The 24,974-nt window shown below is 47.8% G+C and overlaps 1 protein-coding gene across 3 annotated transcripts in view; it reads left to right on the top strand.

Annotated features, from left to right (window-relative positions):
- The first annotated feature begins 4,762 nt into the window (after positions 1–4,762).
- The window catches only part of TMOD1 (tropomodulin 1), a 24,911-nt gene continuing 4,699 nt past the window's right edge, over positions 4,763–24,974 (top strand). The window contains exons 1-6 of one of the 3 annotated variants that reach the window (XM_056513335.1): positions 4,763–4,907; positions 15,051–15,214; positions 17,036–17,192; positions 20,480–20,599; positions 23,084–23,173; positions 23,627–23,757. In XM_056513335.1, coding sequence (XP_056369310.1) covers positions 15,095–15,214; positions 17,036–17,192; positions 20,480–20,599; positions 23,084–23,173; positions 23,627–23,757 — 618 coding nt within the window. In that variant the 5' untranslated portion in view covers positions 4,763–4,907; positions 15,051–15,094. Of the gene's footprint in view, positions 4,973–8,015; positions 8,402–15,050; positions 15,215–17,035; positions 17,193–20,479; positions 20,600–23,083; positions 23,174–23,626; positions 23,758–24,974 lie in introns of those variants that run through there. The other 2 variants (XM_056513336.1, XM_056513337.1) reach the window with 2 other exon arrangements.

Here is a 24,974-nt window from a genome sequence, read left to right as displayed (position 1 = left end):
TCGTTCCCTAATTTTGGAGAGCTTTTTATCTCATAACTATTACTCAGAGCCATTAAAGGGTAGTCCTTCCTTTAACAAGTGTTTATTTCTGAATTTATTGTCAGAGATGTGCATTATTGTTGACCTTTTCCCTTTCCCTTAACTTTATAAGCTTTGAACAGTGCCTCATTTGGAATACTGCATTTGTGGGGTGGAGCATTCACAGAAGGGTATGCACTTTGTGTACTTACTGTTCTGTTTGCTGTTCTTTAGCAGTGATACCACTTTCCTGAATTCTCTGCTCCCCTCCTCACCCCACCCCCTGACCAGCTGCTAAATTCAAAGCATTCCTTTCCCTCTTTTTTGATAGCTTGTTTTCATGTATGCTTCTGAGAAACTTCAGAGGACTTCTGCTCCCTGGAGACAGGAGAAAGCAGTGTCCTATAAACATGCAGATGGGTACTTAAAGTCCTCTGAACACTGTATTTTCAGCCTACTTTAGAACCTACTTTATTTTTGGTCTTAGAAATATTTAGAGGAGGTGTAGACATGATTATATTTCATAGTCTGCTGTCTCAAATTTACTTGCCGTAGTCCCTCTAGATTGTTAAACAGTATTAAAGCTTTACACAAATGCCAGCAACGGGACTTTTTTCTGCTGTACACAGCTCTGTAGTATTTCTGGTAGTACATAAGCCAAGCTAAGAAATTCTGCTATAATGCTGTTTGCAGGAGTACAGGAGACTGGACAGAAAGGGAAACAAGACTGAAAGTGCCATGCATGTGTAACAGTAGCATGGGGGAGAGACAATGCATACAAATACTCTGAGCAAACAAGCTGTTTTGGCATGTAGGACATACATTTGCAATCTCTTAGTCTAATTCTGGTGGTGGTCTGGAGAAGGTCTGGGCTAAGCTGCTCTTGGAAGTCTGGTGCTTGTCTCTCTGCCTGGATGTCCACTGGGTATAGCAGGGCTGTTATGATTAGAGTGGGCAGTCATAAACCAGCAAACTGCTACTCTAATGCAAATTACTACTTAACGTGGTCCTCTCCATATTTAAGTGTGCTGAGGCTGAGATTCCTAAGTGTACTTTAGAGAGAGGTGGTATTAACAATGAAGATAGTAATTAGTTTTCCATATTAATCAACTTCTTCAGTTGCCATGGAAGAGAAGTTGACGAATACAAGTGAAGGAAGCCATGTAGTGATAACTACTGTAAGATAAACTTCAATGCAAAGTTTCCCTCTGTGTAGGATGGGTTCTGAGTCTGAACATTTGAATGATGTAGGACAGTAGAATGACAAGCACTTCCCTGAGCTCCTGAAGAGAGATTTCCTATGTGTCTTAAGACCATACCTCACCTTCACAGTTGTGCAGGCTGATGGCTACAAGCCATTTTCATGGCAATAGATTTTGCTTGAACTATTTTAGAGTCCATAAGAAATACCTGGGCAATATTTGCATCCTTTAAGTCTTGAGGATCTACTCTTTACCAGAAGTTTGTTTGCACCTCTGTACTGATGAGGCAGAGTTTGTGACTCTTCACTTGTAGTACTAGAGGGAAGACTGGCAGATATTCAAGAGACTCAAGAGGGTTTCCAAGCTTGTCTGCCCCTTCTGAAATATGCCTCACCCTCTCCATGGTTGTTGGTGGTTAAAAAGCCCAGGTCAGAAGCAAGGACACATTCCTACAGTCCCACACATTTGCACAGCTCAGTGCTGGAGTTCACAGAGGCTGCTTTGTGTGTTGGTAAAACAGACTGCAGTCTAACTGATCAGCAAACCCATGGGCACTGCTGTTCACGTGGGTTTTTTGAGTTGTTTTGTGCATTGCAGGGTGATTGTGAATGGTGTGAATGGTTTGCAGGTGTGAATGATTTTCCTGCTTTCATGAATGCATGGCCCTTCACTAGGGCTGCGTCTGTGGCCTGTGTCTCAATCAGGCAGGTGGTGGAGTTACTTTCCATTCTCACAGCTATTAGAAAGGCCCCACTAGAACCCTGCATGCAGTTTTGTCCTTCAGGAAATGCATTGATTAATCACAGAGAATCAAGATGAAAGCAACAACAATGTCTAGAAAGTCTGGTTTAAGGAGTAGGTTTTGCAGTTGGTCTGGATGGAAGAAAGCTAAGGAGGGGAAGACCTTCAGAAGTTTCCACTAGTAACTATTTTTATATGTAGATCAAATAAGGCATATAAAAGCTTTAGTTGCAGGAAGAAACAGGCACAGCCAGGGAATTCACTGGAACTTCAGTTTTATTATAAATGCCAAAATCATGTAGGATGTATCTGCAGAAGCCCAGCTGATCATCCCTTGGAATGTGGATTTGGAATGTGTAATTCTTGGGAGCCCACCCAAGAAAACTTTGCAACCAGAAAAAGGGAATGCAGCTTTGTTAAACATGTTTTGTGGATCATTAATTTTATAAAATGGAAAATGTTCATTGATCACCTAGATAAAACAGATGATGCTATAGTAGCTAAAATAAACAAAGCAGGTCTCTTACTTACCCCAAGGCCATGAACAATATGCACATGCAAACCTCCTCTTTTCTGCTTATTCCATTTCAGCTTATTTTGTTAAGTTGACAAAGTTTAAGTTTATCTGTTTTCATCTCCCAGTGTGTTCACTCCAGTTCATTTTGACAAACTTCTGTTTTGTCAGAGAAATGTGAGAACTCTCTTTGCCGTCTCAAAATTAATTCCTTTCTCTAGGGTTCCCAATCCTGGACTCCTCTTTCCCCATTTGGGAAGATGTTTGTTGCAAATACCTTTTGTCTCTGTGTATTTACCACTCATCCTTTGTCCTCACAGTTGTGCATCAGGCAAACCTTTGAGAGCCTGGATTCTCATGTGCTGACTGTGTTAGATGAAAAAAAGTGAGGAAAAACCATGCAATGCAAAAAACATTAGTTTAAACCTTCATAAAGCCTGAAAGCTCCCCTTTGTGTTCTTTTGTTCTTTGCTGATGTTTTCGGGTTGGACTGGAATCCTTAAACAGGAGAATTGCACTGCTCTGTGAAGTTAGAGCTTGGCTAGGGCAAGGGGAGCTCATGACCTGAGTGGACGTGCTTCAAGCATGCCAAGCCACTTCCCTGACAGCCATTGTGTAGTCACGGTTGGTGAAACTTGGTGTCTTGTGAAAAGTGCTACACTGAAAATTACCCGCAGCATTCCTTACCACAGTGTGTCACAGCAAACCACCAAGAAGGAACTACCACTGATGCTCTGAAAATGAGAAGCTGGGTCCATATCTTGCCTCATGGAGACAGGCTGAGTGCATTCCAAGGGGACCAACACACCTTGCATGAGGTTCTGGTGGCCACAAAGCTACATCTGGCAGCAGCCAGATGGGATTTTTAAAAAATTGATCAAATGTATCTCTTGAGTGCAAAACAAATGTGGGCTTATAGAGAAGCTCAGTGGTGCCAGGGGATCGCTTCCTGAGCTTCTCCTGGCTTGCACACCCTGGAGAAAGGCATTTCGTAAACACATGGCATAAAAACTGGCATCCAGGTTTGTCTGATCTTATACCTGTCAGGCTTCTTCAGCCTGAGCAAACAGATGTATGGGTGAATTGGGTTCTAAGTGCCCTCTTCTCTCCTGCCAGCAGCTGGAATGATGCCAGTGACTTGGGCCATAATCCTGCTCACCTCAACGAGACATGCACTGAGTCAAGTGCTTGGCACAGCCCTATTTGTATCCTTCAATTGTCCTAGCTGGGAGCAGTATTTTTGGAGGTAACTGCAGACCTTCCTTCAAATGGCAGGTCACACACAAAAAGAGACCAAAGTGCCATCTCATTGGCAACTAGGGCCATTTTCAGATGAAGGTCATCACTAGGTCTGGGAAGTACGAGGCTGGAGAAGCATTCACATGGACTGGCCACGTCTGGTAAACCTGGACCCTCTCCACTCTTGGCTTGTGGCTGCTGGTGGAGACCAGACAGCAGAGCTAAGGAGGAGCTTGGGGCTGACTCTTTATGGGAGATTTGGTAAAAAATCATTAAAGGACGAATCCTTGGGGCTTTAAAGTGACTGAAAGGTGAGACAGGGGAAAGGAGATTTGGCAGCAAGGTTAAAACTTGATGCCACAAGACTGGAAGGCGGCTCTCCTGGGCTGAATGCTGACTTGGAGTAGCTCTAGTGGCTGTCACTGGATGTATGGAGCAAACTGAGAGGGAGTAAAGTAAGGCAAGGGATTAGTAGGTGCATTGATACAGATGGCAGTTGTGGGGAAGGAGATTTTACAAAGTGCCCGTGGCAGCAGCTGCAGGCCCCCAGCACTGCTGGTAGTGGGGCCATCCAGCCACAGGCCTGGGTGGCCATGACTTGGCTGAGCCTCGAGGTCTCCCTGTTCCCCCTGTCCCAGAGCTGCACCGCTCCTCCCGCTCCTTTCCCAGCCGCACTCTCAGGGTGCTTTACAGCGTCCGGAATCCCCAAGAACATGCGTTTACATCTTGTGGGGTTTCCCAAAAAGGCAGTTTGCCGAAGCATCTGGCTCGGCACTCTGAAGGACATTGCCACGGGACAAAAGGCAAGTTCCAGCGGGTCCGAATCGCTAAAAAGCAGGAAAGACTCTTTGGAAGCGAGCGCTGCCGTTGCTGCCGCCCTCCGCAGCGCCCCGCAGCTGCCCTGGGGATGGACGGAGCGCGCTTGCCACCCCGAGTGCGGGCGGAGGGCAAGGACGGACCAAAGCGGGGCCGGGCGGGGGCCGAGCCGGGCGCAGCTGTTCTGGGCCGGGAGGGGCGGCGGGGCCGGGCCCCGCTGAGTGACGGCCGGGCCGGGGCCGCGGCCGCCCGGACCCCCGCCCCCGGCAGCGGCGGAGCCGGCGCGGCCAGGACGAGCCGCCCGGGCTCGGCTCGGCTCGGCTCGGCTCGGCTCGGCTCGGCTCGGCTCGGCGCGGCGCGGCGCGGCGCACGGTGCGGTAAGCGGGCGAGGGGCGGCGGGCCCGGCTCCGATCGGGGCAGAACATTGCGCCGGCACCGGGCGGCCCGGCTCGACAGGAACAGCGGCCGGCGCTGCGGTCCGGGCAGCGCGCAGGAAAGGGGAGCGGCTGCTGGGGTGCTGGGTCAGCCTCCCTGCCTGCCTGCATCCCTGCCTGCCTGCCGGGAGCCGTGCCCGGAGCTGCGAGCGCTGCGCCGGGATGCGCGGAGCCGGCGGCGGGCGCTGCGGCAGCCGGGGATCCCCGGGCCCGCGGTGCCGAGGTGTCCCCCGGGGGCAGGCGGGGGCCCGCGGCGGAGGCGCTGGCACGGATGGACGGACGGACGGACGGACGGATGGATGGCAGCCAGCGGCTCTCACGCGTGTCCGAGTCGAATCCCGGCGGGGATCGGGGGTGCTGGCGCGGTCAGAGGAGAGGGCTCTGCACGGCACTAAGCAGGTTGCACAGGGCACCGAGAGTTCTTTTTTACTGCTTTTTCTTGCGTTTGTAATCCACGGAGGTCTTCTAGGGGATGGTTTTCCAGATCGCTGCTTTTGTAAGGGACAAGTGGAAATTAGCAAGGGGAAAGGTTCATTGACTCCGTGTGTTGTATCTGTCTTGGCTCTACTTTCTCCGGCTTGAAATAGTCACTGCCTTGAAAGGCACTGCCTATCCCAAAGACAACCTTTCTTCACTCAGATGGACACAGCTTCTGGCCCCAACTCCTGTGCTCATGTACTGCCCTCTGCTTTTTAAATGGTCACGGATGGTTTCTTGGGCAGAATCCATTGCCCTCTGCCTCCCTTCAGAGCCAACTGCTCTACCTTTATGTGGACGTCCTTTCTACTTGCTTTACATCTTTCCTTGGGTGTTGGGGCCTTGAGCCAGAAGGGTTCTCAGCCATGTGACAGAAGTTTTAAGTGTTTCTAATGTTTTTTTTTAATGCCTTTCTTATGTGTGACCTGCCAGATCATGCAGGAGTGAAGAGTGACTTCCTCATTTCTCATCAGAGAGACAAGATTTGTGCTGAGAGGTGGCATGTTTTCACAGACTCTCTGATAGAGCAAATACTGGATTAGGTTTTTGGGCAGGCAGTCCCTACTTCAGGTTATAGCAGTGAGCTCTTCTACCCTCTTGAGAGGAGGAGCTGAGCTACAACATTAAAGACAAGCACCATCTTGCTTGCACTGCAGTCCCAGAGCCAAAAGCCTTTTGCAGAGCAGTAGAAGTGTCTGCGCTGCTGTCTCTTGACAGCGTCTGTACCTGATGCCCTGATGTACACACAGCTGGGTGTTCCAACAAGAGCACTGCATCACAGGCTCCCTGCTCCTCATCTCAACGTCTGCCTTCCCCCTGTCAGGGCTCTTCCCCCTCCCCTCCTTCAGCATTGCATTGTTTTTCAGCCTGACTCATCTTGTTCTTCTTCACACACTTCTCAACTGTGAAGGTCTGCTGCCTTTTCTCCAGATACTGTGGTTTTGCATAATACTGGAAATATGTTGCATGTCCCCCATCCCTTGTAGTGTATTTGGGAAAGCCAGACAGGTATGGAAACGGACTGGTCTATCTCATTACTTCTTTGTGCAAGTTTTAATTTCATCCACCCAAAGGAACATTTGATTTATCTTTACAAAAGATCCTGAATTACCCTTTTGTAAGAAGCACATGTCCCTCTATTGCCAGATGTGTAGCTCCTATTCCCCAGAGCAATGTGCTACTAAATGCAGTGCTCGCTGAGGAATTGTTATAGTTTTCTGAAAAACACTGTTTTTCAGGTGTGTAGAGTTTTTGTGAAAGCACAGCTAGGGGAAAGGAAACTGTGATCTGCCTTCTGATTTATTTTTTTTCTATAGCTGACAGTCATTTGCACATTATGAGCTAAGAAGACTGTCTTGACTTCTCTGTTCAGGCAAAGACCTGTTTTCACTTGGTAAAATTACCACACTCTTGGAAGAAACAGGGCATAAAGTTGTGTTCCATGACTCCATGGTGCTGAATTACCCCGTGTTCTTGGGCACAGGGATGCAGGACAATGGGAGGCTCAGTGGTTCTCTAGCCCATCCCAGCTCACAGCAGACCTCTTCTCACATAGGGAGGCTCTGGCTTCATATGGCCTGTGTCTGCAAATCCCAAGAGAGGGAGATTCCCCCCTCCCTGAAGCCTTGCTTTAGAGCCGCATCACTCTCCTGGGAGGCAGTTCTTCCCTCTTGTTCATGGTGAATGGCATAAACATGTAACAGAGGCTGTCCTGGGTCAGACCTAAGTCTCTGTATCCCAGAATGTTCTGGCTGGGGAGTATCCAGCAGCCTGGGGAGAAGCTTGGAAGCAAGGTTGCAGTGATGCTTCCCCAGAGCTCGCACCTGTTCAGGCACTGTGCAGTTTGGACACTCTCCCAGCTGGAGCTGGTTTCTTTGTGTCTGCAGACTCGTGTGACTGTGTGAGGGTCTCGCCTCTGTTAAGTCCCTCTCTCAGATTTGGTGCACACTGTGCACTACATACTCACTGCATACTCACTGCTGCTCATTTTGCTTCAGTGTTAATTAAGCATCAACCAGTCTGGTGGGGCGTTTCACTGCCATTCTCTGTGCTTCAGCACCACAGGCAGTAGGGTGGGATTGGGATGTGCAGACATTCAGGTGTTACTAACAGCTTGCTTGGCTTCTGGCAGTCTGGCAGGGCTCTTTTGTGGGACATGGGCACTGCCTGTCTGAGGATCTGAAGCACTGCTCAGTGCAGGACAGGAGCCTTTCTGCTCCTGTGTTCACAATGCACCCACTGGGCTCCCTGCAAAACCAGAGTGTGCCGCAGAAACAGGGTGTCCATCTGAGGAATAAGAGATACTGAGGCAAGAAACCCGGGAGCACTTTCCAGAGGAGATTGTGCTGGCTGTGAAGCTTCCAAGTGGAAGGGCTCAAGTTACAGAGCAGGAACTGAGTGCAGAGTGTCACTAATGACTCAAGTGTGCCCACATGCTTTTGACAGGGATTAGTAATTAAGCAACTGAGTGCATGCCAGGTGCATGAGAGAACCTCACCCAAATAGGAGAACACATAACTCTGTTTACAAGTGTGTGTTTAAAAATATGTAAAGTGGGGGAGATACAGCTGGGATGCTTTGTGTTTGGGCAGATCTTGGCCTGATCATCAAACATCCAGGCTAATTGCTGATGAGAAAGACCAGTGCACTGGTGAGAGCCAGTATTGAGTTGTGGCTTGCAGGCTGCAGGAGTATTGACAAGAGGAGAGCCAGGAGATAGAGGCAGTTCGTGGATTAGGTTAGGAGTTGGGTGAGCTGAGAAGACTGAGGGGAGTGCAAGCAGTGTGAGACTTTCCTCAGCACTAGTGAATAAAGGGAGAGGTCACTTAGCTTGAGCACAAGGAGCCTTCCCTAGTGCATGACCTCAGACAACAAGCTGTTTGCTGCGGAGCTGTCAAGTGCCAGGATGGGAATGTCAGCTCTGATATGAGGATATCCATGGGAATGAAGCTGCATCATCAGTAAGTCTTGCCTATGGGCTGTTGAACTTCACTGCTGCAGGGGTTTGGGCGGTGGTGATAACTCCAGATACTGTTACGTGTTCTGCACGGCTGGTATGCCACTTGGAGAGTCAGAAATCTTATGCTTTGATAGACCCTAAGTGCCTTCTTCCAGATGTTTCTTTTCAAATATGAATTTCAGAATGTCTTAGATTAAGAGCTGCTACTCAGGACAAAACCTAGATCTTCCTTGGAAATCCAGAGCTTCCTGACAGGGACAGCAGATTGGATTTCCTTAAGCATGAGCCTCTTGCAGGGAGGCTGAGAGTCTTTCTTGTAGATGGCTGACTTGCCTGGAGTGATGAGAGTGTGTGGATCTTTCTAGATCTGACATAGCTCAGATCTCAATGGTGTCTCACCATTGAGAGCATCCCCTGTATCTTCTCTGTCCACTCTCTTCATCCAGAACATGAATTTGTGTTTTTCCTTCTTAAAACTTCTTTAGGCAGCATGTGACTGACTGCAAATTGGGTCCCTCTGCAGCCTTCCCCTCTCCAGGCTGAGTAAGTCAAATTGCATTTACTTGTTCAGCTTGGAGAGACCTGTCTTCTACTAGAGGATATGAAATTGCATGCAGCATTCAGCTGCATGCTCAGTGGTGCTAAGCAGAGGGTCCCCCATGTGGGTCTCCTGGCTGGACACTTTCTAATGCAGCTTGGATTTCAAAGCCAGAGCAGAGTCTACTGAAAGTCTTTTGTAGCTTAAACAAGTTTTCAGTATCTTGTGCATTCAAGGTGGTGGTGCAGAGCCCAGGCAGGCCAACAGTGCTTGATGCTGCAGCCTGGGTGTGTGTTTATGGCTTGTTAAAATGATGCTTTCCTCTCTGCCTGAGAAAATGAGATCTGCTTGAAATGGGACTTACAGAAATGTGCAGGAGGCCATTGCCTCAAGGGACTGGCCTCAGGCATGTATCTTCCTTTCATTTTTAGAACAATGTTCATTTGAAGTGGAGTAAACTTTTGAATGCCTGTACCTCGGGTGCAGGGCATGTAGTCACTTGCAAAGGCACTGCTGGGCTCTGGTTGTCTGTGAGAGAAGGGACTGTGGGGCTGAGGGTGATGTTTGTACCTGTGTGCTGGGAGCAGACACACCTGTACCAGCACACCTGCACACTTCCCTTCTGGGCAGGGTAAATCGTGACTGCAAGCACCCAGCAGTGAAGACTTCTGTTGTGTGTGGCTGTGTGACGACACTGGCCATGGATACAGCCCCTCCTCTGCTCTGATTTCCTACTGGGTTTTGCACAACTCACATAGATTCACATTTTTAGATGTGGTCTCAGTAGGAGCTGGTGTCCATCTTTCCTTTTGCTGCTGCTGGATCTGACCATGATTTGTTGGTCAGTTCTTCAAACTGCAGGCAGCTGGTTATGTTTGGTTGCCCAGTGACTCAAAAAGCAGGGTTGACCATGGAGACACCAGCACCCAATTATGTTGGGATGCAAGCTCAGGGTTTGAAAGTTGTCCCAGGAGGGGAGAATCAGCAGAGACTCACTTTCTGTTGGATTGATCTCCTTCACCTCTCCATTCCCACCACGCCTGCTCCAGCACCACGTGTGTAACAGCTGCCCCTTTACCGAGTGCTCCTGGCACCCCCTGCCTTGCCCTAGACCACCATGCAGCTGCCCCAGCTCTCCTTCATTTCCTGACTGCCAGCCAAAGGAGATCTCTAGGCCGACAGACCCTTTGCACACATGTGCAGCTTTCAGGTTTGTCAGAGGACTGACCACATATGAGACAGTTTCCACTTAGGAACGAGCTGGAGGTGATTTGTCCTCTCATCAGCACAGCACGCATCTTGGATCTGCACCTAGCTTAAGTGTAAGAGATTTAAGTGTATGCACAGAAAATACCTAGCTTCTCTTGAATTTATTGGAAATGGTCACTTGAGGTATGTATAACTCCTCCATCAAAAAAACCCCAGACCCTGCATTTATCTTTCAAGTTATGCTGCAAGTCAAAAAAAGAAAAAAAAACAAAGGTGATTGTAGCAACTATAGAGGGGATGTTTGATATTGGTTTGTTATTTTTGTACTGCAAAAATAATAGCTCTGAACTTTGACTCAGGTTTATACTTAAGATGTAAAAAAAAATCTTATGAATCAAAAGCCTGTGTGAGTCAAACAGGAACAATTTTCAAGCCATCCCTCATGATATGAATTCCTGCCTTCACTGCTCCTTAGATACACTTTCATCCTGAAAAGACTTCTGCCTTTAAACTTGGCAGTTTTTTTAAGAGTCATCAAGAACTATGCTGGCCACACTTTGCTACTTCCTTATCCCAAAATCCAAGCCACGTGGTCTGCTTTCACATTTCAGAGCACAGAAAAGGTTTTGTGGTAGATTCGAGGGTTGTCTGGGCAAGGGGGTTAATGTTTTCAGGCCTGGCTCTCATTATGTGTCACAATATACAGAATTCCTGTCCTCTGCCTTTGGTGGTTGTTGGTGGTGGTGACCAGGGATGCCCCAAACCCTCCCACGTTCCGAGCCCTGGGCATGGTGGCTGCACGCTGCAGCCTGCACAGACCCCGGAGTCAGGGCTGGCTTGGACTGGTAACACAGTTTATCCCTGGAAAGCCCTGCACCTTCCTGAGGTTAGCTGCTCTTTCTTCCTGCATTTTGCAGGAAAAGAAGTGCTTTCTGTGCTGTCCTGGGGTTGGCATGCTGGTGCACGAGGGAGGTTGTGCGGGGAGGCTCTGGGCTGCCTGGCACAGCGTGTGCCAGATGTGTCACACAGCACGTGCCAGATGTGTCACACGGCACCTGTGGCTTTCACTGTGACATTTTTGTCTTTTCTTGAAATTTGTCCTGCTGCTGTTCCTGTCACTTCAGCTAGTTATTCCTCATTGTTGTTTTTCCTGGGGCTGTCGGATCACGGGGGGATAATCCAGCAGACCCCTGACTCGGCAGTATGGGTGCTGCTCCACAGCCTCCCTGAGCAGCCTGCTGTAGCCTGAGCCCATTCCTGCCTGCTCCTGCCCTCCTGCTCACCCTGAGGGGCACAGCCATGTACAGACCCTACCCCTGGCTGGGTGTCACACAGCGGGCCCACGTGGGCCACTTTCCCGGATGGGTTTCCACCGCTTCCCCGAGCAGATGTCAGTGCTGCTCTCAGGTTTCTGTGGCACCCCAAAAAGGTCATGGTGCTGCAGGGGGCTGTACCAGCCCAAAGCACTGTGGAAGAGTTATTTCCAGTGTCGTACAAGATGCTTTTCGTTTTCACTTATTTTCATTTGTTTGCTCAGCATTTTTGAAGCCTTCAGATAGAAACCTGTTCTATCCCCCTCACGACCAGAAATGTTGTTGTATTTTCCCATATTCATGGTGAGAATAGTCTTCCCTGTTGACCTTTTATTGTTTCCCATCCAATTAAATTTTTCTCCTTTAACAGTTTTAATGATTGTTGTGCATTCCAACCTGTGTGCTCTTCAGACTTCAGTGCAACTGCTTGGGCTGCCTTCCTGTGTCTGACAAGTACTTTGGACAAAGATACCTAATGTCTTGCTATCTTTATGAATTTCAATGTTTTGAGGACTTAAAGTTGCAACAGTGTCAGTTCTGCACAGTATCTGTATGCTGCAGTTACATTCTTTTGTGATGCTTCCTTAACTGATTGAATGAGGAGTGATAGGGTTAATGAAAAAGAGTGAGAACTCGAATTGTGGTGAAGGGTCTTCTTGTTTAGTTGGAGCTCAGGTGAAGGTGGGACCTGTGTTAAACCATGCTAGTACTCTGGCACAAGTCAGGGAGAACTGTTTGTGGTGGTGGGTGTTTCAGTACTCTATAAATGAAAATAATTATACTTAGGCAGAATTTACCTGCTTTCATATCTTTGGCAGTTCAAAGCCCTCTTGCCATTTCCAGCAGATGGGCTGGTTTGTCTTTTCTCCCAGCACTCATTAGGAAGATAAGGTAGAAGAGGCCTGGGATGGGGAGATAAGGGAGCACCAGTGAGCACACTGGTCCCGGAGGCTGTGCTGGAGTGCACGATGCTGAAAGCCTGGTTCTGCAGGCAGGGGAGCAGTACAGAATGTCCTGCTGCCAGGGCCAAGGCTGCTGCTCCTGATGAGCAGTCCTCTCGGTGTGCTCTCAGCAGATGTGCCAGGTGTCAGCGCTGCCCAGCTGCACCAGCAAGCCTGGGAAGGCACTGTGCCCCCCGACACCTCCCTCTGGGGTATGTACAAACCTAATTCTCCCCATGGGATTTCAGCTACGTTTCAGCAGGCTCTGCACCTGTCTCCAACCCTCAGGGCCTTTGCTATATGCAGGCCTGGCTTCATATCTCTGCAGGATTCTTTGAAACCCGAAGCGTTTTCCAGCAGCGTTGCCCGTGTGCGCTGACATTGCACTGACATCCCGCGTCTGTCCTGCCTTTCTCCTCCCGGTGCTGACATCCCTGTCCTTCTGCAGGGACCCACAAGGTCACCCTGGGGGCTGCACTCTTGTCCCAGACAGGGCCCTGCTTGCAGCCTTGCCTGCGTTCCTGGGAAGGGTCTGTGGCTGCCTCTGGGAATAGCTGTCCGCGTGTAGCCAAGACAGATATTGCCACGTGTGTGGCAGGTGTGAGTATTTTAAGCCATTATAGGGAATTTAGTGGCCTGGGGTGGGTTATTCTCTGCCTTCCTCCTTGCTACAGCTCCTTCCACAGCAGAATGGTCAAAACTGCAAATGGCAGATGAAATCCAGGCTAGCTGTGGCACATGCATTGCAATCTAAGGCTGCAGTAGCACAGCACATATCCAGATCTGAGTCCAGGCTGCTTTTCTAGGACCTCCTGCATCAGTGCTCGTGGGTAGCTGCAGTAAAAGGCTCTGCCCTTCTCTCTGCCTGCAGGAAGGGCATGTTGCAGGGGCTGAGCTGCTGGACATGTCTCGTGGGCTGGCTGCTGTGTGGCTCTGCCTGCCACCTCGCAGCACAGGGAGCTGTGCTCTGGGGGCTGCAGGCTGCTGGTGAAGCACAGGAGTGTGGGGCTCCTTCCACCTCGCTCAGCCAGACCCACTGAGCCCCATCACTCCTGCTGCCTCTCCACTTCTTGGCTGCCCTTGGCTCCAGTGCCCACAGGCTGATGGCTGTTGCTTGGAGCAAACCAGCCCAATGAAAAGCTGGTTTTCACCCTCTCAGTTCCCAGCTGAGGGAGCTTCAGGGGTTGTTTCTCCCATCACAAAGGCACCATCTCTGCACACTTCACCTCCAGAGTGTCGAGTGGCAGGAATGTGAGTTATGCAGGAATTGCCATCACACTAGTGGGAAACCAAACATCTGACAAGATGACAGCTTCTAAATTTAAGGGCTCGCTGTTGAGAAAGCATGTGTGCATTACTGTGCCCTTTTGTGACCAAGCTAAAGATCATTTTCCTATCTGGAAGAGCAGCTGTGTTGTAACTTGTACAAAGAAACTTCTCCACAAATGAAGAGTGATCATAAAAGCATAATCTGTCCTGAGGGGACAATCAAAGCTGGAGAGATGTGATTCAGGGTAGGGCTCTGATGTTTCACAGGAGCTGAAAAGAGTCCATTTATAGAAGCTCAAAAAATGTTTGGCTCCCTAAAAAATACACAGGCCTTGCTGTTATTGTTAATGTAAATGTCACTCAAAAGAATAGCAAAACTTTAAGAAAAGTCACTTTGAATTATCTAGGACTCAGTATTCTCCATAAAAACAGAGCCAAATAAAAAAAAAAAGTACAGACAGTGCTTTGAAGCAGAAGGACACTGTGAGCAAAAGAGCAGAGCTGGATACACCTTATGTGTTGTGCTGAAAGCACTTTTAACCCACCTGTATATTTTAAACACATTGACCCTTGTCTCTGCAGTCTTTTCGCTTGCACAGGTCTAGTTACATGCGTGTGATTGTGTATGGCTCATTATATTAGGAGACATGGACCAAACCTTGGGGTCAGCGGGGATTACCCAGACACACCATTCACCTCTCTTCTTGAAGGATCGGTTTAGAACGTGCAGTAGCACACAGGTCAGCTGCTTAGCTGGCAGCAGCGCAAACATGTGCTGTCTCAGGAAAGGTGAGTCACTCAATAGCACATTTAACTGGCAGCCTGCTGAACCTGAGTGGATAATACTTCCTGATCTCCTTGTGGCTTTAAAACACGGGAAGAAGTGCCATGCACTGGAGCCTCGTGGAGGTTTTCAGGGCTCAGAGATACTCAGTGGTGCTACAAATCTGTTTTCCCATCTGGTATCAATGTTATCTGGAGTGCCCTGTGCAGGGCGGTGTTACTGGGGGCTTGTGAGGACATGAGAGCTGCATACGCCATGACTTCTGGTTTATTGTCCTTCAAAGAAATAAATGCCTAGGACACTTCATTAACATCTAGCACTGCTTGCAGAAAGACATCCCTGGCCAGGGTCCTGCACAAAGAGCTTCCTCTGTCCTGCCCATAAATCCGTGATGGGGCAATGTGCTGCCAGAGCTGCGCCGCTCTCACGTCCCTGGGTGATTATGTGTGTGCAGGATATGAATGGGGACCCTTTTGAAATCAGCCATGCCTTTAGCATAAATCTGCAACCCTGGAGTGTTCAGTGTTCCCCAGCCAGGCAGGCTGCAGCATCATTCCTCATGTGTTCAATGTTAACGCTTCTTGTTTTCATGTCAGGTTCTGTTACAGCCTAAAAGTGAGATCCACGAGACTCCTCTAAGATGTCTTACAGAAAGGAGCTAGAAAAATACCGAGACCTAGATGAAGATCAGATCCTTGGAGCTCTGACAGAAGAGGAGCTCAGGAAGTTAGAGAATGAACTGGAAGAGCTGGATCCTGACGTAAGTAATTTTTAATTGAGATGCTAGGTAGTGAATCTTAGTAATTGTGGGGGAGTGGGCTGCATTAGCAATCTGTATTTCAGTGGGATCCTTTGCAGAGCCTGTACTTGGTGTGAGAGTGGAAGAGACTGGCTGCAGATACACAGAAGAATTTTTTGCCACTGGAAGCACAGTCTACATGTGTGTCTGTTTCTGTTTCCCTGCCCTTTTCCTGATGTGATGAGCAACTGTGACTTGCAGCAGCAATATGAGCCAGTGCTGGTGCAGGGCAGTAATCCTGTGGAAAGTGGATCTCTGTTTCTGATCACGTCACCTTGGAGGGAATGTTTTGCTTGGTTTAAAGGTTTTCTGGGGTTTTTTTTTTGATGTTTTGGGTTTGGGTTTTTTGTAACAAACTTCAAATGCCCTGTATTTTCCTCCATTTAGGCAGAAATCCAAATCCCAGAGTTTTGAAAAGTGGGACAGTCTATTTTTAGCAACCTCCTAGCATCAGCAGGAGCTGCACATAGCAAACATGGGGTCTGCTGGTGCCAAGCTGGTGAAAGGCTTTTGGAGGCAGCACTGTCCTGTTGCAGGGGATGTGCAGAGCCAACTGGCAGGCCTCTGGCTTACGGCAGTGTTACTCGAGGAGCTTGGGCACTGCCAAGTGAGAAATTGTTCCTGCAACATGCAGTTAGCGTTTCTGAAGTAAACGATGGGTGGTGTAGATTGCATCATCAGTATTTTTAATTGCAATGCTCTCTAAAATATTTGAGAGCTGGCAAGCTAGCTCCTGGGATTAAGCATATGGGCTGATGGGCTGGTTACAGCTACCTCAGAAGACACAGAGTCAGGCGGCATTCTGTGAAAAATGAAGAAAGGTAAAATAAATACGGACATCTGTCAGTGCAGGTGTAGTTAGCTTGAAGATTGCATAGTTGCCTCTCACAGCATGGAGCCTGTGGAAGCAAGCTGTCTCCTATGCCTCCCTGCCTGTACAATTCACACACTTCTCTGTTGCCCTCCAAGGTTGCCTGGGTCTAACTGCTTCCTGTTACTAATTTTTCTTCCCAGGTTTTCACTGATACAGATATAAATTATAATGAACTACTTTTGTCAGGCAGGCATGGAAAAGTCAGTGTGTTGTTCAGCATCACCTTGGATGTCTTAAAATGTAAATGTTGACTTCTATCCAGTAAAGCTCTAAAGAACATGCTTAGTGTCAAATCTGGGAATAGTCTTACTGCATTAAGGCTGTTCTATATTTAAATATAAGCAGGTGTTTACGTGCCATATGTGTCAAGCACGAACCAACTTCCCGTGGTGGCTTACGTGACTGAATAATAAGGAGGCAGCTTGAAAAAAGGCTGAGGTTCACAGGGGTTTTGCTTTTCAACCAAGTGATTTCTCTGTGAGACCCTCTGTAGTTTTGTGATGGATCATGAAAGGCAGAAGACACCACCACAACTCTGTGATCTGCTCTGGGAAAGATAATGAGATTTAATTGAAGTGATTCTTGGGACACATGGGGCACTGTGGGCACTTGGACAGACTCCTGTAGTGGGCAGTGGTTGGCTGAGAGCCTCCAGAAAGAAAGGGCTGGAGCTGATGTTGCAGGGAAACATCTACTGGGCAGCATTTGAAACTGAAGGGAGGAAAGGAGCATCACGTGTCTTGGATGATGTGGGAGTCAGTGGGGCTGGATGAAGCTAACCTTTGACACAAGGAGAAGCATATGTGGGAGAAGAGCAGTACAGTGAGGGAAGTGCAGAGGGGAGAGTGTTTGATGGATGGGGATAGTGGCCTGCAGAGATAACCTGTGTTTCTCATCTCCATGTCTAGAATGCGCTGCTGCCGGCAGGACTCAGGCAGCGGGATCAGACGCAAAAGCCACCAACTGGCCCCTTCAAAAGGGAGGAGCTCATGGCCCACCTAGAAAAGCAGGCAAAGGACATTAAAGACAGAGAAGACTTGGTTCCTTTCACGGGCGAAAAGAGAGGTATGGTCATCCTTTGCACCATGCTGGGTGCATCACAGAGAAGGCACAGTGGGTGCACAGCAGCAGAAGGGTTGTGTCTGACCAGACTGGATAAAACAACACTTCTTTTCTGACACCACTGGAGTGGTGAATCTACTCTCTCTGCTAGACACGAGGTCCCTGTGCTTGCTGATTTGGGCACCACCTGATATGTTGTTAAATGCTGAACAGAAGTTGTACCACTGTGCAGCCTTTACCCATCCCCATGCCACTGTATCTGTATGAGGTTCTGGAAAGAAATCATCTTACGTTCTCTCTTGTCCCTCCTTGCCCTGTTCTCCTGTGAGCTCCTCATGCTAAACTGCATGTTTCACCACTGCCTTTCACACTCCATCCTGACACTGTGAGCTTCTCGCCATAGAGAGATGTGATCACCACAGCTGTGGTGATGCCCAGCATTCCCACCTAGTTTTCATCATCTCTTGACAACCCCAGCCTTATTTACCAGTCTCTTGCAGGTTGCTTGTTTGTGTCCTCCTGCTCCATACCCTATAGGAGCTGCTGCACTGCATGGCCTGGAGGCCTGTGAGCGGGCGTTTTCTTCTGCCTCTTTTCCTCTGCTTCTGGCATCTTTTGCTATTCTTCTCGTACACAATCCATTATCCAAGTGACTTTCTTTTTCCCGTTAGAACTCTGAATATCATCTGACATAGGACATAGTCTGGTCAGATCCTGCCCCTGCATTCCAGAAGCTTCTCAGCAGCTTTTCAGCTGCTGTGTCTCCCTCTGTACTGTGATACCCCTGCAGCAGGAGATCTAGTTGTGCTCTGTTCATGCTAAAGATTGTCCAATATGAAAAAAGAAGTACATGTAAATGTGGGCGTGTGAGCAGGTTTCCTAACTGAAGTCTTTCTGAAAGCTGCCTCTTTACTGACCCACATGACTCTCTTAAAAAGGGCTTGTGTAAAATTTGTTCATTTAATAAAACCTGATGCAGTATTTTTAGATTAAAAAAAAAAGTAGTCCTTGAGAGAAGTAAATTAGTAAATTGAGTTCTGTCAGGAAAACTGGTTTGATACCGTTCAGATGTGCCCCAGTCCAGTGTTGCTTACCCACCTGGCTAGCCCAGAAGGTAGAAGAAGTGTTCTGCAGGAAACAGAGGTATTTCAGGCATTTTGAGTTGCAGCATCATACTTCAGTCTGTTGTGATTTCAAAAGTATTAAACATATTTTCATCTGTAACGCGCTGTTGAGAGAAGACACTAGTTACATTACCCGTGAGCTAGAGATGGTAAATTATCTATTCACAGCTGTGATGAAGCTGTAAATAAATCACCACGTTTGCAGTTTGGAGGGTGATTTACTAGTTCATCATGGGTGGTGCTCTCCCTGGCCATGCTGCTGGGCAGGGTGGGATCTGGGGTGTGCAGACATACTCTGTTACGCCATAAAATGTCATGCATTGTCATCATCATGCATGCACTGTTTAATTTAAAGCTCCATCTTGTAACAAAGCATGACTGAGATACAAAACTTTCTAAAACTTATTTTGAAATTGACTGAAATTAGGTAATTAAAATAAAACTAGAATTAAACCCCAGAAATTTTGATGTCACTGAGGTATCAGAAGGAGTTACTGTGTGACACCAGAATTAAGTTTGCCCTATTTCTCTTGTTCCCTGCTGGTGTGCACACAGCAGATGATACAATTTGTACATACAGTTTGCCCAGCCATACATCTGGTGGGACAGGAGTTCCAGATCTCCACACCAAGCCAGGGCAGACATTTTGCTCCTGGATACCCAGAAGAGGCCTGCCTGTGCAGGCACATGACAGTCTGCCTATTTTTGCGAGAGCAGCTGTGTCCCAGGAGGCAGATTCCTTCCCTCTCTGTCAGAGTGGCAGCACACAGGGAGAGGATGGGAGCAAAAGGCTGTTTATGGCAGCCTCCATTTTGTCCCAGGGGACCCTGAGGTGCAGTTGCTTTTTCCTTGAGGCTAAATTTAGCCCCTTTCTGCATATCCCTGAGCAGCAGGATTGTTTCTCCCTTTTGATGCCACTGGCTCTGGTTTCAGAGAGGTGACAAAAATAGTCTTGGTTGGCATGCTAGGCCAGGCCTTTTGCAGACGCTATCTTATCTCTGCAGTGATCCAGGACTATTTTAGGGGAGGGGACTGCTCCAAAATATTCCCAGAGCCCTCCTACCCCTGTCCCAGCAGATTTACCCAGCAGACTGCTTCCTGCTGTGGAGTGTTAAAATATCACAAGCCTCTTTTCTTTTGGGCAGTCACAGCTGGATACTGTGTTGTGAAATCCCAGATCTGACCCATTCTGCCTCTGAGAAGAATCTGCTGCCCATTGCAGCATGAGCAGGGAGGAGCTGGGAGCAGCTGTGCAGGGCCATCAACGCTGTCCACTGCCCCATCCCTCCTGGGATGCAGCCAGCTCTGGCAGAGAAAGGGCTGTGGCTTGCCCAGTGATTGCCATGGGCAATGGGATGGGGTCTGGCAGGGAGCCCACTGCATCCCAAGCTCCAGGCTCCTGGAGCACCCGTCTTAGGAAAAGGCCAGGAGCAAGCAGCTAAGATGACAAGTTTGAATTACCAGCTGGACCTGTGGATTTGCACCTTTGAATTGTAGGGAATAAGTCTGTTTTTTGACCTTTTGCTGTCCAGAGATATAAAGCACAGGGGTCTCTGTCTGGCACGCTCTTTGCAACAGGGTTGAGCTAGACCAGCTGCCCTAAGCCTGCTCCTCTTTGCATCCCATGCTTTCACTGAAGTGCTGTCTCTGCCTGCTGCCAGAGCCCTCCACCAGCTCCTCTCCAGCCTCTTTTGAGTAATGTGCCACCTGCCTTGCCAGCATGCCCTCGGAGTCAGCAGCAAGAGGTGTCTCAGCGGCAGGACTGATCCTGCACCGTGCTGGGTGCAGGCTGCCGGCCTCTCTGGAGAGCTGGCAAACCTTCACCCCTTCGTGCAGCCTTCAGAGAAGTGAGGAGCTGCAGGGCCAGGCAGTGCATGGCTTTCTGAGCTCTGTGCTAGGAACAGCCACGATCCTGCCCCGATGTGCTGTGGGTTTCTGCAGATGCTGTGCTGGTGGAAGGGCTGAGCTCTGCAGCTGCCTCTCTGTTCACAGCAGGATTCAGACCAAGCTGATGGAAAGGGATTCAGTTCCTCTCCTGATTTTTCTCTTGAGTCCCCTCTGTCCTTTCTACTTTTCAAATCTCACAGCATGGAAATGCATCTGCAAGGGTAGCTGTGAACTGGGTGCTGTCACTATACTGAGAGTGACCTTGCTTTGCATTTATAGGAAAAGCTTGGATTCCCAAGCAGAAGCCAATGGATCCCGTTTTGGAAAGTGTGACTCTGGAGCCAGAACTGGAGGAAGCCCTTGCTAATGCCTCTGATGCAGAGCTCTGTGACATTGCTGGTAAAATAATTTCACAGTAATTAGGAGGTGCAAGTTGTTCAACTTCTAGGTGTTATTTTGTTCTTTTGTGGGAAATGAGTTATTGCACTTTTTGATATTTATTTAAATGCTGTCAGTTCTGTCAGAATTTATTTACTTGTTAAAAAAAATTACTGTCAGCTTAAGTGATTTAATGAGTGTTGACCAAAGCTGAGGAGAGAGAAAAAGGGTTTATCTATGGAACAGTGTGTGGTTTGATCTCTTCCTTTGTCTCCACCACTGACTGTTGCTAATTCCAGCCTGTACATTTGAGAGCGCAGCTTTCTTCAGACCAAATCTTAGGAAACAACCAAGCAGACACAGTGAGAATGTGGATTTCTTGTGTGACCTGTTAAAGGATCTGTCAGGTTATAGAAGTCTTTCAGTGGGCACTCAGGCCTGGTGGTGGTTAGGGAGCTTTTTCAACACATTTTAAGTGGTGGATTTCTTGTGATTTGTGTGGTCAGTCAGATAGATGACAATATTGGTATGTGGCTGAACCCATAGTGTGGACTTTGCACTGTGCTTGGGATAGGACATGCCTTGGCCAAAGGAGCACATGGACACCCCATGATGCTTTACAAAGCTCAATGTGCTCTGCTGGTCCAGCAGTCAGTGAATATGTCAGTGATACTGGCTTCTTCTTCCAGTTTTGTCTTTTTCAGGTTTCCATACTCCCTAGCAGTATCCTTCTTGCTGGAAGCATGTAAGAAAGTCTGTAGAATAACTACACCAATTAGACATCATCTACATAATAATACCATGGCTTTAAAATAATAATGGCTTTAAAATGTTTTTCTGCATTAATGCTCCCAAACATATGTACCCTGGCCAAGCATTGAATCTCTGGAATTTGCTTTTTTACATTTCATCCTCGAGTCCTATAAAGTCCTGTCCTATAAAATCCACCTTTCTAAGCTGTGCAGCAATCATTGTCCCATGGAAATGCTGTTCATGGCAGCTTGTTCTACAGTTGCTGGGAGAACACACTCAAGTGGGAGCAAGAGTACTGATGTGATACAAACTGTGCTGAAATCTCAATATTGACAGTGACAGCCTTGCTCCTGCCTGCTTAGCAGGATTCATTTAGCAGGAGCTCATTTTGCTCCTGCCTGTTTAGCAGGGATCGTTGTGAGCTGTGGTGTGTTGGATCCATTCCTTGGCAAGGCCAGGAGAGTGGCTCCTAGCAGCTCTGGAAGGGCTCCCATGCCTTTGGTCAGGTGAGGGAGACAGAAGTGGGGTGCCTTCATTCTGCCTGAGTTCCATAAGCACCAGACTTATAGAGAGTGGGTCCCTCTTTTCTCCCAGCACAAACCTGAGTCCCCAAAATGCATGGTCATGGCAACAGATCCTTGCTTCTCTTTGCAGTCCAGACACTCCCACTCTGGCTGCTGGAGAGTTTTCATTGTCCAGATAAGCTGTGATCTGGGAACTATCTGTGTTGCCAAAATGCTGAGCCTGAAAATTACTTTTCCAACCTGTGCTGCACCCCTGAAAATGCTATCTGCAAGAAAATGACAAAGAAAAGGGCCAGATAAAATACAAACAAGCAAACTTGAAGTGCCCAACCTCACTCAGATTTTGAGATGGAGACTCCTTGGCTCTGTGAGATCCAGTTGGGAATGTGTTAGGGGCCACAGGGAAGTTCATTGACATGCTTTGCTGCTTGCTGTCCATCCTGTGCAACCCAGACACAGAATCACTCCATAACAGATTCTATTCTTGTGCTGGGCTTCTAGGATACCTTTCTCCTGCAAATTCCAGGCCAAAGCGACAGAATTTTTTGGGAGACTGGTGCCAACCCAGTCTAAGAAGTGCCTTTGTGGTGCCATGCTTGGATTTTAGGGAGAAATGTATTATTTTCACAACTGTATCTATCCAGAGATCAAGATTTGTTCAAATGTGTCTGTTTCAACAAGTATTCATGTGTCTGAATTTTTTTTTAGAAAGTCACATAGCTAGTAAAAAAGAAAGTTGTTGATTCAAAAATCATTTTTCAAACTTAATCTTTCTGTGTGTAGCAGGGTTACTTTTAGAGATGAAACCTTTATCTAAAAGTTCCTAAGCCACTGACTTCTCATTGGTCATTTGCAGCTGCCAGGAGTTTCACCAGAGCCCCCAGACATGGCTCACTTTGCATTTGCATATTGGTTTTGCAGTCTTGAGTCTGAGAGACACAAATTGGCTGAGTTTGGCTTTTGGGCTCTTACAGCATTTGAATGGTGCTTGTACCACCACTCTCTACATTTTGACCAAGCCAGCAGGGCTTTACCTTCTCACAGTGTCACCTTCCAAGAGTGAAAATGCAACATGCATTGCTATGCTTCAGGTGACAGTCACCCCCTTGCTGCCTTGTGGAGCACTGTTGTATATTTATGTCAGCTGGGGGACTTTGAGAAAGGTAGTGTGCTGTGTGTTTTCCTGGCTCTGCAGCCTCCAATAAGTCATGTTCTCCTGTTTCTGTAGCCATCCTTGGCATGCACACCTTGATGAGTAACCAGCAGTACTATGAGGCCCTGGGGAGCAGCACCATCGTGAACAAAGAAGGACTCAACAGTAAGTGATTTATGTTAGCAGGCTGGAGTATATAGCTTAGAAGCTGCTAGCAGAGGCAAAGTGATAATTATTTTTAGTCTGAAGGTTAGAACTGTGCATGTCAGAGCAGCCTGTGATTGCTGGGGCCACCTCTGGTGCATCCTTGCCCTGTGCCAGCCAGTGCAGTCTCAGCCACTTCCTTGGTGCCATCCAGGAGCCAGTGCAGCCCAAGGGAGAGCCCCAGGCAGGCAGTGTGCCTTCTATCACCCAGATATGGACCTTAACAGCACACAGTAGCAGGCACTGGCTGTCCTGTGCTGGGTGGCCCCAGTGGAGTGGTTTCTCATCTTGTGGCTGTTTGCCAGGTCATGCTTCCATCTCCCATGCTTCCCTCTCCACTTCTAGAAGAGCAGGAACACACTCAAAAGAGAGTGCTACTCAGAGTGCTTTCATTTTCTTGCTTTTCACTTGCAGGTGTGATTAAGCCCACACAGTACAAGCCAGTTCCTGATGAGGAGCCAAATTCAACAGATGTGGAGGAAACTCTGAAACTAATACAAAGCAATGATCCTGACCTTGAGGAAGTCAACCTTAACAATATTATGGTATTTGCTCCTTCCTACCCTCCTGTCTTAGTAACAAGACTAAGTATCTGATGCAGAGAAGGCAGACACTGAGTCTGTTTTGCTGCACAGAGCTGTATCACAGCACTGAATGTAGCCAGACAAGAGACACCAGTGCTTCTCATCTCCATTGTGGCAGCATTGTGGGCAGAATGGATTGTTACCTGCTGTAGGACAAAGGCCTGGAGTTGGTAGCAGGAAGATTCCTCTAAGTGCCTAGAAAAATGGAGCTGTGTTGAGGGTAGTTTGGGGAGACCCACAATTGTCTGGTTAAAGACATTTTATGTTGCTCTGATGATTTAGATAGGCCTATTTGGTGGAGGGAATGTTGATGTATATTATAAAATGGTGGGAGGAAAAAGGTTTCATAATCCAGATGCTTGCCACGAAAATATGAAGAAGCCACCCTTCTTGCAGGTGTCTCTATCTCCTACCCACCCCACCTGTGGACTCCTTATAGAAAGCAAGTCAGGACATAGCACCACTTCTTATGTTGCCTTTGGATGCATACATAGACTAAAAAGCAGTTTCTGTTTCATGGGCTCTGTTAAATGTTGACATAACTAAAAAGCAAGAATATGGTTAACTGCACATGCACATCAAAGACATTTTTTGCAATGCTACCTACACCTTTCTAAAGCAGAAATGTTTTTACTTTAATGTATTTGATTCAGGCTAGTGACCCCATCCCTTAAGGATACAAGGATGAGGATCTGGCAGGCAGGCACTACTTTTGTGTGTTGAACTCATGACTTTGGGATGGGGTTTGAAGAACTGGGGAGTGACAGTGGAGATTCTAAGCTGCTGGTTGCTATATTATGGCTCTGCAGATGACTTTGAGTATAGATTATTCCACATGGTGTGACCCAAGTGGTGAGGCAAGAAGTCCAAGGTGAGGATGCCACTTACAATTTTGGGTGAAAATTTGCACATCCAAAAAGGGTATCTAAAGTTCTTCATAAGTGAAAAATGCTGACTTTGAAGGAATTCAGAAAAAGCAGCGTGGATTTTTTTTTTTCCCCTAGGCTAAGACATATCATGGCAAACATTAGCCTGTAAGATGCTGTATAAAGCAGTCAGGGAAATCTGTGATTTGTGTTACAAGGAGATCATATCTGGCCTTTCTGGATCAGTTCCTGTTGGTGGAAATTTTCTGAATGTGACATGAATGTTTCTCAGTGCTGCCATTCATACCAGAG

This window comes from Oenanthe melanoleuca, chromosome Z, assembly GCF_029582105.1.
Source record: "Oenanthe melanoleuca isolate GR-GAL-2019-014 chromosome Z, OMel1.0, whole genome shotgun sequence".
NCBI lineage: Eukaryota > Metazoa > Chordata > Aves > Passeriformes > Muscicapidae > Oenanthe > Oenanthe melanoleuca.
The sequence above is the reverse complement of the archived record's forward strand: the minus strand, read 5'-3'. Positions and strand labels throughout refer to the sequence as shown.